Source organism: Molothrus aeneus, chromosome 17, assembly GCF_037042795.1.
Source record: "Molothrus aeneus isolate 106 chromosome 17, BPBGC_Maene_1.0, whole genome shotgun sequence".
In the NCBI taxonomy this organism is placed as follows: Eukaryota; Metazoa; Chordata; class Aves; order Passeriformes; family Icteridae; genus Molothrus; species Molothrus aeneus.
In genome coordinates this window covers 1,102,541-1,113,558 of record NC_089662.1, presented here as the reverse complement: position 1 = coordinate 1,113,558, position 11,018 = coordinate 1,102,541, and the positions used below count along the sequence as shown (strand labels likewise).

The window sequence follows — 11,018 nt, the reverse complement described above, 5'->3', positions numbered from 1 at the left end:
CCCAGGGGCCTCAGTGGACTCTTTCCTTACTGAGAAGATGGAGAAGGGAAGGGTGAACCTTGCAACAGAAGCACTGCACATGGAAATGCCAGGCTTTGTCTAAAGAGAAGATCGTAGAAATCATAGAATCCCAGAATGGCTTGGGCTGGAAGGGAATATAAACCTCATCCTGTTCTGTCCCCTGCCATGGACAGGGACACCTTTGACTAGACCAGGATGCCCCATCCAGCCTGGCCTTGGACACTTACAGGGATCCAGGCCAGCCCCAGCTGCTCTGGGCACCCTGTGCCAGGGCCTGCCCACCCTCCCAGGGAACAATTCCGTCCCAATATCCCATCCATCCCCACCCTCTGGCACTGGGAAGCCATTCCCTGTGTCCTGTCCCTCCATCCCTTGTCCCCAGTCCCTCTCCAGCTCTCCTGGAGCTCCTGTAGGCACTGCAAGGGCCTCTGAGCTCTCCCTGGAGCCTCGTCCAGGTGAGCACCCCCAGCTCTCCCAGCCTGTCCCAGAGCAGAGGGGCTCCAGCCCTGGGAGCATCTCCACACCCCTCCAGGGCTGCAGAGCCCAGAGCTGGACGCAGTTCTCAGGCAGATGAAGATGTTGCCAGGTCGGGAACCGCGGCTGCCGGAGCCGGGAGCGGCTTCGTGGCAGGTGCTGAGCCTGGGACACAGCGCGGGGCAGCGGAGGTGCTTGGGAGAATGCTCGGGATGCGGGGAGGGCTGGGAACTGCCCCTCTCTGGGGACCCCGAGCCTGTCTGCTGTCCTGGAAGGGAGGACGTGGTGCTGGGACAGTGTCTGTGTGTCACAGTGAGGGTCCCCGTGTGTCTGTCCGGGGGGGCCTCTCGGTCCATTAGTCCCAGGGACGGCTCTTGTCCGTCTGTCCCGCTGGGGGCTGGAAGCGCGGGGGCCCAGGGGAATGGCAGGAGGCAGCTGGGGGGGCTGCAGGTCGGATTTGGGGACAAGGGGTCAGCGGGGAGCAGCCGCCAGCCATGGAGAGGCAGAGGGGAGCAGGGCCGGGGCTGGGGATGGGCGGAGGGGACAGGGACCGAGCCGGGGATGGGCGGAGGGGACACGGAGCGAGCCAGGGATGAGTGGAGGGGACACGGAGCGAGCCAGGGATGAGTGGAGGGGATAGGGACCGAGCCGGGGCGATCGGGGGCCACATCCCGTTCTCCCGGCACCGCCGCGGCGCAGCCCAGCCCAGCCCCGCCCGGGTGCGGTCCCGGCGCCGGGCGGGCGGAGGCTCCTCCCGCCGCCGTGCCCGGAACCGCCGGGCCCGGATATCCGGGCAGGGCTGCTCGGTGCTCGGTGCGATGGCGGCCCTGCGCTCGGACCCCGAGCTGGCCCGGCAGCTTTTCTTCGAGGGCGCGGCCGTGGTGGTGCTGGACGTGCCCGAGGGCACCGAATTCGGCATCGACTACAGCGCGTGGGCCGTGGGGCCGCGGTTCCGCGGTGTGAAGATGGTGCCGCCGGGGCTGCACTTCGTGCACTGCAGCGCGGCCGGCGGCGGCGGGCGGGACGCGGGACCGCGCTCCGGCCGCTTCCTCAGCCTGCGGCCCCGGGAGGTGCGGGTGCTGCGCTGGGACCCCGCGGGCGAGGCCGTGCGGCCCGAGCCGCCCGAGCAGGGCGAGGCGCTGCGGGACAGCCTGCGGGAACTGGACCCCTTCCTGGGGCCCTACCCCTACGAGACGCTGAAGAAGTGGGTGTCGCTGAGCAACTTCATCAGCGAGGCGGCGGCCGAGGAGCTGCAGCCCGAGAGCGGCCAGATCTGCGCCTTCGCCGAGGTGCTGCCCGAGGCGGCGGGGCGGCACACGCGGGACCGCGCCGGGCAGCGCCGGCCGCCGCTGGGCGCCGAGTGCCGCAGCTACGCCGAGGGCCTGGCCCGGCTGCCCCGCATGCGGCCGCGGGCCGGCACCCAGATCCGCTTCTCCGAGCTGCCCCGGCAGGCCTTCCCCGACGGGGCCAGCCCCGAGGAGATCACCCGGCACAGCATGGACCTGAGCTACGCCCTGCAGCGGGTGATGGAGCAGCGCTACCCCGGCCGCCCGCTGGGCCTGCTCGGTGAGCCCCGCCCGGGAAATGGCATTTTGTGCTCGGGGTGCAGCCTGTGCCCGCTCCCTGGCGCACCGAGGGGCCTCTTCAGTGCGGGACAGAAGTTTGTGGAGCTTTTAGCAGCCATAGGGGCCGTTCCCATGGCCTGGAGGAGGCTGAGGCCAGAGCTGCAGCTCCTCCCCAGGGGCAGCTGCCATCTCCCTTCTGTGTGACCAGGGAGAACACCCGAGGGAACGGCTGGAGCTGTCAGGGGAAATTTAGGTTGGATATTAGGAAAAGGCTCTTCTCCAGAGGGTGCTGGCACTGCCCAGGGTCCCCAGGGAATGGGCACGGCCCCGAGGCTGCCAGAGCTCCAGGAGCATTGGGACAGCGCTGCCAGGGATGCCCAGGGTGGGGCTGTTGGGGGGTCTGGGCAGGGATGGGGCTGGGCTGGGTGATCCTGTGGGTCCTGACTCAGGATATTCTGTCGTTCTGTTCTGTGACTCTGGTGTGGGAACATGGTGCTGCAGCCCAGATTGCCCCAGATGAAGTCAAAAGCAGCCATCAGAGGTGGCCCTGGTGTCTGACACCTTCCCTGTTCAGGGAACCTCTTGAGGAACCTCCCAGGACCTTACAGAGTCCTGGGAGCACCGAGTGGAGATGGGCACCCCAAACCCCTTGTTCCTGTTAGGTTGGGCAGGGGCTGTGGGCCTGGTTCCTGCTGCAGGGACCGGCCCCTCCTGGCCCAGCTCCGTGTGTGCTCCATGTTCTGCTGGGGACAGTGGCAGTGCCCGGGCTGTGCCAGCCCCGCTGTGGGGACACCACACACCCCAGAGATCAACTGCTCCCCAGCCTGTTTTGCAACCTGTGATACAGATAAATGCTGGGTTTGTGGAGGTCCTGGAGCAGGGTTTTGTTGTGTTGCAGGATGGGGGGAGAAGCCCTGCCAGCTGGAACCCAGGTTTGGAATAAGCCTTTGTTTGTCCCTTCTTTCATTTTTTCTACATTAACGTTATACAATTTATTCATTTTCAAAATTACCAAAGACAACTATAGGATATAGAGAGAACAAATTACCTTAGGGAATGGTGGCAAAGCAGCTGCTACCAAGCATCCAGTGTGATGAGCCCTGGCTCTTAATTCAACAAGGCAGACACACTCATTGAGGCACTGCTGGCCTCTCCCAGAATTCCAGGACAGTGCTGTTTGCAGTCCCATGTGGTGCTGGACACTCAGCACAGGCAGGCTGAACACTCACAGAATAGCAGCAGGGTCTGCCTTGTTGTTTGGTGTTGTTTGCTGTCTGTAGAGTCCCTCTGCAGTGCTGATAACCACAGTTACAGGTGACCTGCCCCATTCTGCTTTGCTTTGCTCCAGCTGAAGAGCAGCACAGGGTCAGTGCTTGAGGTATGAATGACCTTTGCAAAAGCCAAGCCAGAGTTTAGAAACCATTTGCCGAGCTTTGGGGAGGACACATTCCCAGAATATCTGTTTAGTCTTACATGTTTTGTTTTGTTTTGTTTCCCTTCTCTGAACCCACACAGCTGAGTTGCAGTTTGCCTTCATCTGTTTCCTGATTGGGAATGTGTATGATGCCTTTGAGCACTGGAAGAGGCTCCTGAACATCCTGTGCCGCTCAGAGGAGGCCATGGGGAAGTACCAGGACCTTTACATCAACCTCATTTCTGTGCTCTATCACCAGCTCAACGAGATCCCAGCAGATTTTTTTGTGGACATTGTCTCCCAGGACAACTTTTTAACCAGCACCTTACAGGTGTGTTTGGGGCTGTTCCTGGGAAATGGAGTGGGAGGGAGGGCATCATCAAATCTGGGGAGAAGCTGCCAAAGGAATTCAGCTATGTGGGAGATGGGAGCCTGTCTGAGCACACAGGACTTTACTTTGACTTTTTCCCTCTTTTATTCAGCAAGAAATTCAGCTCGGCAGCTACAAGAGGGGCTGTGCAACTGCAGTGTGGTTTCTGTTTGTTTAATTTTTCCAAAGTGCCTTTCATTCTTCAAAAGAAAAAACAACACACAGAGCTTTGGCATGAAGGACTCATGATGGTGATTTTTGGAATGGTTTGCTCAGTGTGCAGGGAAGCTGCAGCAAAGCTTTATTGAGACAAGGGCAGTGATGGTGTTTAAGAAGCTTTTCCACTGCTTAGCACAGCTGAGGATTTTCTGCAGTCAGGTTCTTATCCTGAGGGAATTTATGGTTATTCCAAAATGCAAAAAGTGCTGCCTCTGCTGGGACAGGTGTGTGCCTCAGCCCCAGCGAAAGCAGTTACCCCACTGCAGGAGCAGCAGGGGGTAAGGACAGACAGACATGAGAGATCTCTGCAGCCAGGGCTGGAACTTGGGGTTTATTGCAAAGGGCCTGGGGGCAGGGCCCTGCTGGGAGCTGCCAAACACAGCCCAGAGCAGGACTGAGAGAGGGAAAGAGATGAGAGAGAGGATGAGAGGGGTAAGAGAGCAAAGTTCCCTTTACAATACAATAAATCTTCTTCTGTGCTGAATATTCTGATTCTCACTAGCCAATCTAGTACAAGACACAAATCCTACAGCATTTCCATACAGCCTATAAGAATCACTACATTACCAAACTGTGTTACATTTTAAACCCTAAAAACTCCTCTTTGGGCCCTTCTGCCAAGCTGGCAGGGTCTGCTCTGAGCCTTGGGCCTGTCTGCAAGCAGAGGGTGTTGTTCCATCAAAAGGGGATCACCTTCAGCTGGCCATGCCATTGTTTTCCTGTTGTTCAGTAACTGAGGTATCTCAAAGCTTGCTTTCATTTCAGTCTCACTTATAGTTTCTATATTCTCAAAATCTTTTGCCAGGCAATCATATTTATAAGGCTTTCCTGTTTTATCTTCCCCAACACCCACTGCTGGTGACCATGCTGGCAGTGCAGCAAACTGGCTTAGTTTACAAAAAAGAGCCCAAATCAGACACTGACAAAGCTGAGCAATGGGAACCAGCCCAGCAGGAAGCTCTGCTGCAGGTGCAGTTCCATTCCTCTCCATGCTGACCCCAAGTTCTTGCTGTACTTCTGGGGAAGGTGAAGGTGTTTGGGTTTAATTGCTGGGTAAAATGTTTTGGGGAGCATTGCTTTAATCAAGTGGCTTTCAGATTTTTCAGTTGTGATTCTTACAAGTCTCAGGAATTTACATTTTATTTCTGTTGGTAGACTTTTTTCCATCCCACGACAGGACAGGACAGCCCAGCTGTGTTTGCAGCAGTTCCTCAGTTCCCAGCAGTGCCCAGAATGTGGCCCCAGCCATTCTCTCCTGCTCAGGGCAATTTGGGAAACTGTTCTGGCTGCCTGAGTCTTGTCCATCCCTGGGCTCCCTCAGTCTGTGCTGGTGTCAGGATCACCCCTAAGCCCTGGCAGGAGTCACCACATTCCCCTTGCAGGCTGAGCCCCTCCTCCCTGAGTTCCCCATGCTCTGCTCCCGTGGGATTTCCTCAAGTGGAGCCAGGGAAGCTCTGGGCCTTGCCGTAGCCCACTCCACACCCAGACTGCAGAATTTTCTGCCTCAGCTGGCCCTGGGCAGGTGCTCAGAGCATTGGAGGGCATTGTCTCTGCAGCTCCTGCTCAGCTCTGGAAGCAGCAACTTCATTTTTGAGGCTTGAGCCAAGGCAAGAAGAGCACAGCACAGCCACTAGTGACTCTGCAGCCCTACCAGTGCTTAAAGAAAAAACAAAACAGCTTGGTGAAATAACTAATTTAATGTACAGTTCATTGAGAAGAAGTGTTGAGTAAAATCTTCTAGTAATGTTTTTCCCTACCAGCAGCATTTCTGAGTAAGAATTCTGTTAGAAAGAGGCAATTTTCCAGTAGAATGAGCAAGAAAAAGGCAAATGTTCATCCACAAAGCAGAGAACTTTGCTGCTCATTGTCAGTGTTTTATCCAGCTTCCAGTAAATAAGAGGCTGCATTTTCCCCAGAGGAGATTTCTTTTTTGGCAATTAGTTCTGGATCAGAAGTTCAGGAGGAGCAGAGCCAGGCTGGGCTCTGGGCTCAGTGCCCTGTTCATCACACACAGGTGCTTCCCCCTGAGCCCAGCAGAGGCTGAGTTGGTGACCTGTCAATACATTTGTGTGTGGGGATGGAAGGCAGAGGTTCCTCCACACTGCAGCACCCTGTGCACAAGGGGATGCTGTGCTGGGGATAACCAAGCTTTTTCCAGAGAGCTCCCATTCCTTTCTGACATCCAAGGTATTTTCTTTCAATTTCCTCTGTGTCCTGAACTCTTGGTAATACCTTGTTACAAAAATTCTTTGGGAGATCTCTACCCATGGAAATGGGGGGTGCAAGTATTTGCTGGCCTTTTGGACACTTGCTGGAAGTTTGCCTACTCGTATTTGAATTTTTTAAAATGCCTTCTGTCAAGATGTTTTCCTGAGCTCACCCTTGGGCCTATTTCAGAATGGCACAGGGCAAATTCAGTGACAAACACCCTCCTGCTTCAGCCAAAGCTCTCACCTGAGTGCAGATGTGTGTGATGCTGGCTCAGTGGTGTGAAGGCAGGATGGGTTTGGGCTGTGAGCTGAGAGGTGTGGGCTTTGGCTGGGTCCCCCCAAAGCTGCAGTAGTCCCAGGGTGCAGATCCCAGCCTGGCTCTCTCCTGGTGTCCCTGCAGGGAGGAGGTGCCCAGCTGGGGCCATGGCTGGGCTCTGCCTGACCTCTGCTCTTTGTTTCAGGTGCTGTTCTCCTGCACCTGCAGCTCTGCTGTGGATGAGGCTCTGAGGAACAAGGCTGAGAAGTTCAAGGCTCACCTGACAAAGAAATTCAGATGGGACTTTGAGGCAGAGCCTGATGACTGTGCCCCTGTGGTGGTCGAGCTGCCTGAGGGTGTGCAGGTGGACTGAGCCAAGGGCCCCTTAGGAGCAAACAGCTTCTAAAATGTCCCTTTCCTTCTCTTCTCCAAGCCTGCCAGCTTCTTGAGGGCTGTGTCTGAAGCTGATCCTCTTTCTGCTGCAGAAGCAGATGTGGAAACCCAGGAGGATGCTGAGCTTTGTGAGGAGCCCAGAGGTGTTGGAGGAGTTTGAGTGGCAGCTTTGGACACGTTGGGGTTCTCCCAGCCCTCCTGCAGTGTCTCCTAGAACACAAGCCACAAACAAAGTCACAGAATCATTCAAGTTCCAAAAGACCTTTTGGATATCATGGAGTTCAACCCTAAACCTGACAGTGCCATGATCCTCCTGCACTCAGCTGTGCTCTCATCCCTGCTCCCCTCTCCTGCTGGGCTGGAGCTGACGCCCTGCTTGGGGAGCACCTCTGCTTTAGGGCTGTGTCTTGGTTTGAACAGACAGGTGTCTGCTGAGGAGGGCAGGAGCCTCCCCTGAAATGGAAAATGTAAACCCCCTCCCTCTGAATTGTCACAATTTTGAAATTAAAGGGCTCTCAGGCAAAGATATGGGAGCAGGAATAACAGTTCTTTATTAGGAAAATTAAAAATACAAATGCAATAGTACAAATAAAGAAAACAAACCCCAGCCAGAGTGAGAGCAGGCCCTGTCCCCTGTGTGTCAGGGGGTGGCACAGCCCCATCCCATGGGGGCTCAGCCCTCCTGCAGTGCCAGCTGTGGCTCTGCTGGAGCAGGGATCCTGCACAAGGGGGGAGTTTTCCTCTGCAGCTCCAGGGCTGCTGCAGATGGGCCTGGGCTCCCTCTGGCCATGCAGGGCAGCAGAAGCTGCTCCTCTGGGAATGCACTGGGCAAAGGCTGCTGTGCTGTGCCAGGCTCACATTGGATCCAGGTAGGAATGCTTGGCTCCTGCCCTGGGCGCAGCATCTCCCCATGGGATGCTGGAATTGGATCAGCCCTGCAGGGACACTCAGTGGCCATGGACAGAAGATAATTAATAATTAATAATTAATGGCTCATGGACAGCAGAGATCTCCTGGAGGGAGGATTGGTTGTGGAGGGGATAAAACTGCCCCATGGACAGAGGATAACTGCCCCAGCTCTGCCAGATGGCAAATGGAGCACACACACATCTCTTACAATCCCGGACAGCATCCAACCCCCAAACTGCTCTTCATTCCTTCTCCCTGCTCCACAGGCTCCCTGGTGTTGGACAGACCAGAGTTTTCAGTCTCAGGGACAGTTTCCTGGTGTGGGGCCATGGATTGCTGCTGCTTGTCTCATCCACCTGCAAATCCAGGCACGAGGAGTGTGCTGCCCTCCTGTCACAGTGTGGCACAACTCCCTTTTTTATTGGTGTGACAGGTGAGCAATGCCATGGCTGACTCTCACAATTAAAAGGCAAATATCCTGTGTATATGTTAAGAAAAGTTTTGTAGATTTATAGTTGTGTTTTACCCCCTTGTGTTGTTATCAGGGGTGACCTGGGTTTGGGACATTTGGGAGGGTCAGTTTGTCACTATGGCATCAGCTGACTTCCAATCAGGATTTAAGGCAGTGAACTCCACCACTGGACAGTGAAGGAGGAGTTGATGGACAGAGCTTTGAGAGGAGCTAAAGGGTTACAAGGTGAAACCCCCATTGTGTGGGTGAGCACATGGTGAGAAAGATCCTCTGCTCCTGGCACTGTAATATTGTCTCCATTCAGTCTTCTGTTGTATTTTTGATAAGGTTTTAATAAACCTTTTAAATGTTTTGAAAGTGAGTATAATTTCTCACATTGGGGAGAAATAAAAAAAAATTAAAGACATATAAAGCTTTGCTCAACCTCATCTGAGGTGTTGCTTGGGCCACTCCCCCATTCTGTTGATGTAGAATGTGTTTCAGAGCATGGTGGGTCCTTTCAACCATTGCCTGACTTGTGGGGGAATAGGGAATTCCAAAAGTGTGGTGAGCACCCCAGTCCATCAGAAATGTGGCCAATTTTTGAGCTGTGTACGTGGGGCCATTGTTACTCCGGTGGTGACTTCCCTGTTACTGCCACCCCCTCCTGCCCCTGCCAGGGCACCAGGGAGGGCACCTCGGTCTCTTTTGGGGGGGGTTGGTGCCCCTGGTTCCACCCTGGCACTGGGACTCTCTCGGGGTGGTTCTGCAGCCCAGGCTGGGTTTGTGCAGCCCCGTGGCAGCTCTGGTTTGTGGGTGTCAGGTGTGAGCCAGGGAGGTTCCTGCTCTCTAAAAACAAAACTGAAGGGGAAGGGAGCAGGTGGGAAGGTGCAGAAAGCTTGGCAGAGCTGTGGTTTGGAATCTGAAGTTAGCTCAGGGTTAAATTTTTTTTGAACCAGCAATTCTTCCTTGGGGAGAATTCTCTTGTCCTGCTTAAGGGTAAGTTGAATTTCGGTTCTTTGCTCAGTGTTTTGCTGTGGCAATCCTGCCTGTCTCTGTCCATTCTGCATCAGTTCCAGTCTTTTTCAGGTTTTATTAGGTTTTTCTGGTTTTTGTTGTTACTGTAACCTTATTTTTCTTCAGAAATAACACAATAGAAATCCATTTGTGCCTCCAACAGCTCCCAGGAGGGAGAGGTTTTCCAGGGTCTCTCAGACACACACCACCTTTGTTTGGAGCACTGTTTATATCTGCTGTGCTTTGGCAGCTGGACAGGGCCTGCCCCAGCTGCTGCAGATGGACTGCCTGGCACCGAGCTCCTGGAATATGGAAAAAGATGGAGTGGAGCTCCTTTCTCTGAGAAGGAAATAATTTACTTCTGGTACTGCTGGAATTGTCCAACAGTCTCAGTGCTCCTTGGGCAGCCCTGCTCCTGCAGAAGGGATGTGCTGGCTCTGGCCATTCCTTCCTGCCCTGCTCTGCTGGATCTGGGAGCTGCCCTGGGGACAAGGGGGCACCAGCCAGGCTGGGGTAAGACAGAGCAGAAATTATCCAGAGTAAAAATCTATTTTGATTTAGGTGCAATGTACATCTTTGAGTTAAGTCTGTAGCTTGCAAACAGCTCTTTAGTCCGACTGCCTGTCCTCATAAAAAGCTTATGCTGGGAGAAACTGCTTCAGCTGAAGGACAGAAATAAGGGGGGGCAGACAGAGAGACTGCTATGGAGAGCAGGGCAAAATGGCCCAGGAATTCTTTCTGATAAAGAAGAATTAGCGGCAAATGTCACGCAAAGTCAGTAGAATGAATATGTGTGAACCTATTGTGAAATTGCATGAATCTGTGTTTGAGAGGGAGCTAAAAGGAGATCTGGAGTTCCCAGAGGCACCCATGTCATTTTAGCAGAACGATTCCCACCTGTGTCCAGTGCTGTCATAAACACACCGGCTTTACAACTGTCACAAATGGTGGAGTTTGTTTGCTTCAGCAAATCACGGCTGGGGATGCTCCACAGAGCCCAGGAGGCTTCACTGCAGGGCCCTCATTAGGACAGCGCTAATGAGCTGCAAGGCTGCCTCCATGCAAATGAGCCCCATGTGGGTCAATCAATGGCAGGAAAAATCCCTGGGGCTGCTCTGGGTGCCCTGGTCCTGCCCTGCCAGGGGGGCTCCAGTGGAGCTGCAGCACGAATGCCCTGGGTGAAAAACGCCAATCACTTGTTTGTAAAATTTTAAAAGTTTAATCGTAATAAAATGGTTATAAAAGTAGCAATGTAATTAGAGTAATATTTTGGACAATTTGAGTTAGGACAATATGAGACAATAAAAATTTTGGACTATATGGATTAGGACAATACGAGACAACAGAAACAAAGAGTTACAGATGTCCAGGTACATTTTCTGGGCAGCACGAGCCCGAAAAAGGTACCCAGGTTAACAGAGGATTAACCCTTAAAAACAGCAGCCTGTTGCATATTCATACACCTCATACAGGATGCATAAATTCCATTCAAACACAGGATTCTGTCTGCTCTTCCTCTGTGTCAGCTTCTTCCTCTGAATCCTATCAGTGTCTTCAGGGCTGAGCAATGTGGGAAGAAATTCATTTCTTCTGATAAGGGAGCAAAATTAATTTTCTCTGAAAGATTTCGGTGTCCTGTGGCTGCTCTCTGGTGCCAGTACCTCATTCCTTTCTTAAAAAAAATCCCACTTACATAGTCCCTATTTTAACTACAAAACT

General features: G+C 53.9%; 1 protein-coding gene across 1 annotated transcript; it reads left to right on the top strand.

The window, feature by feature from the left end:
* The first annotated feature begins 1,299 nt into the window (after positions 1-1,299).
* AAR2 (AAR2 splicing factor) lies at positions 1,300-8,660 on the top strand. Its single transcript, XM_066561465.1, has 3 exons — positions 1,300-2,061; positions 3,576-3,805; positions 6,735-8,660. The coding sequence occupies exons 1-3, from the start codon at positions 1,314-1,316 to the stop codon at positions 6,900-6,902; spliced, it is 1,146 nt and encodes a 381-aa protein (XP_066417562.1). The 5' UTR covers positions 1,300-1,313; the 3' UTR covers positions 6,903-8,660.
* The last annotated feature ends 2,358 nt before the right edge of the window (positions 8,661-11,018 follow it).

Excerpts from the sequence above, each read along its gene's own strand:
- AAR2 (XM_066561465.1), top strand. The coding sequence starts at position 1,314 with ATGGCGGCCCTGCGCTCGGACCCCGAGCTGGCCCGGCAGCTTTTCTTC. Across the intron at positions 2,062-3,575 it reads CCGCCCGCTGGGCCTGCTCG|CTGAGTTGCAGTTTGCCTTC; the intron begins GTGAGCCCCGCC and ends GAACCCACACAG. Across the intron at positions 3,806-6,734 it reads TTTTAACCAGCACCTTACAG|GTGCTGTTCTCCTGCACCTG; the intron begins GTGTGTTTGGGG and ends TCTTTGTTTCAG.